Source organism: Lacerta agilis, chromosome 8 (genome assembly GCF_009819535.1).
Source record: "Lacerta agilis isolate rLacAgi1 chromosome 8, rLacAgi1.pri, whole genome shotgun sequence".
Classification (NCBI taxonomy): Eukaryota; Metazoa; Chordata; class Lepidosauria; order Squamata; family Lacertidae; genus Lacerta; species Lacerta agilis.
The window spans coordinates 7809399-7811904 of NC_046319.1; the positions used below are offsets into that span (position 1 = coordinate 7809399).

The window sequence follows — 2506 nt, forward strand, 5'->3', positions numbered from 1 at the left end:
TTAAGAACACCCCAGATATTTCACTGTGAAAATAATCATTGGTAAATAACAAAATAATAATAATTAAGAACACCATAAAATCAATTTTCAAGAGACTGCTCTCTGGGCAATGAAGACAGGGAGGTTTTCCCCTTCCTGGTTCAAAACAAGGCTCCGAAAGCATTAACATCTTACATCCTGTACCTTCCGTGGTGCTGAATCACCTTTGCATCATCATTTCAACAAATTTGGGTGTCAGACCTGGCAGGCATGTGTATGACTTGTTGCTTCATTCTCTCCTAATTATCTATCAATCTCTCCCCTAACCTAATTATGATCCTAGTGCATCAAGGCTTTTTTTTGGAACAGTCAGGTGCTCCTCTTATCCCCACCCAAAACCATTCATCACCACCCCTTATTGAGTTTGCATCTGAGATTTCACAGCTCCCCATCCTCCATCTACCTGTAGTAACCACAATCCTGTACTACTTGACAGTATATCCTCAATCACCTTCACATTGCTTCTCCTAAGCTCCCTTCACCCCATCCTCACTCTTCTTGCTCCCCACATTTTACCAAAACCTAAGGGACTTGGGTGGCACTGTAGGTTAAACCACAGAGCCTAGGGCTTGCTGATCAGAAGGTTGGCGGTTCAAATCCCTGTGATGGGGTGAGCTCCCATTGCTCGGTCCCAGCTCCTGCCCACCTAGCAGTTCGAAAGCACCACAAAAGTGCAAGTAGATAAATAGGTACCGCTCCAGTGGGAAGGTAAACGGCGTTTCCGTGCGCTGCTCTGGTTCGCCAGAAGCGTCTTTGTCATGCTGGCCACATGACCCGGAAGCTGTATGCCGGCTCCCTCGGCCAGTAACGTGAGATGAGTGCCGCAATCCCAGAGTCGGACACGACTGGACCTAATGGTCAGGGGTCCCTTTACCTTTTTTAAGGGCAATTTATCCAGTCTGCTCACTAACCAACATTCCTGTGCCCTCAGCATACCTATACCCTTCTCATTTTGACTCTTCATCTTATCCCCACTCCCCTTTTGGCCTTCTCTTCAATCTTACCTATCTTTTACTAACTGGCACCCCCCCTTCAATTATTGTTCTTTGTGATCCCTCACCCCTTCTTTTATTCCCTTTCCCCATATTCCTTCCAACTTAATGCCCACTTTCACATATTTCTTCTGTCCTCTTTCATTCTTTCAAATCTCTCCATTTCAGTAACCCACCATTTTTGATCCTCCATATCACAGTTTTGACATCCTACCTTATTCCAAAGCCTTAATTTGGGGGTACACCCAATTCTGACACTTCTCCTAAATGTTAACATTTCTTCCCAACACCACAAATTATGGAGATACCTATCTCCTCCCTGAATTGATACTCTGTCTTTTCTAACCTCTTGATTTAGGGTACTGCATACACATATCCCTTGAACATCTCATCTTTTACTCCTCCGCCATCCCTATCCTTTGGGGTTGTAAAAGATGTCAAAATCATCCCCTGAGTTAACACCTAACTCTGAAAGATCTTAATAAATTGTTGATTAAAAACATCACCACCATCATCATCACTGAGAGGAGGAAAGTGATATGAGGGGGGATAGATTCCTCTTTTGACCCTTCGGCATCTCTCCCCTCTCTACCACCCCATTCACCTTGACATCCCCTCCCCAATGTTATTGTTAAATCCCCTTTGAGGAGGTCGGATGTTGGTGATGATGATGACAACCAATGCTGATGAATGACAGATCCAACCACCCACCCACTAATCTTATTGTTAAAGCCCAGTTATGATGATGATAAGATGCTCCCCCAATCTTAATGCTAAAAACTACTTCACAGGGAAGGGATGAATATAATGATGAAGATGATGAAGGCCAGATGCATCTTATTGTTAAAAGCCCACTCTGCGGAGGTGAGCAGGCCCTGAAGATGTTGAAGAAGAAGCAGGAGGCCAAATTCCACCCCACCCACACAATCCATCGCTAAATTGCAGGGATGAGGATGCTGACCTGATTCCTCGCCCCATACACGCTCCATTTGTAAGCCTAAACTGGGGGGGGGGGGGAGAGAGAAAGTGTGTGTTTACAGTTGTGGCGCTGGTGAAGAACGGATTCCCCCTCCCGCCCCACCTTATTGTAAAAGAGGTAGAGGAGGAGGAGGAGGAAGGCCAGCCAGGTCCAGTCCCCGTCTCCCTCCCCCTGCGCCCGCCGCATCCCGTTTCTCTCCTCCTCACCTCCAGCTCCGTGTCTCCCGGCTCGGCCACGCCGATGATCTCGCTGGGCAGCTCGGCCAGGTCCGTGACCCGGATCAGCCCGTCGTGGAGGAAGATGGTCTCCTCCTTCACCGACAACCACTGCGCAGAGTCTGCCGCGGCGGCCGCTGCCGCAGCAGCCGCCGAACCCGACGCGCCTGCCGGGGACCCCATCAGGAGGAGGCGGCGGCGGCGGCGGGTGAAGCCGAGGCGGCGTTGACAGCACCTGCCTCAGCGTAGGGGAGGGGAAGGGATGCTGTTGCTGAGAGAGG

General features: G+C 49.0%; 1 protein-coding gene across 1 annotated transcript in view; it reads right to left on the reverse strand.

Annotated features, from left to right (window-relative positions):
• The window catches only part of HECTD4 (HECT domain E3 ubiquitin protein ligase 4), a 112138-nt gene extending 109632 nt beyond the window's left edge, over positions 1–2506 (reverse strand). Inside the window, exon 1 of the mRNA XM_033159280.1 lies at positions 2217–2506. Coding sequence (XP_033015171.1) covers positions 2217–2408 — 192 coding nt within the window. The 5' untranslated portion in view covers positions 2409–2506. The remainder of the gene's footprint in view (positions 1–2216) is intronic.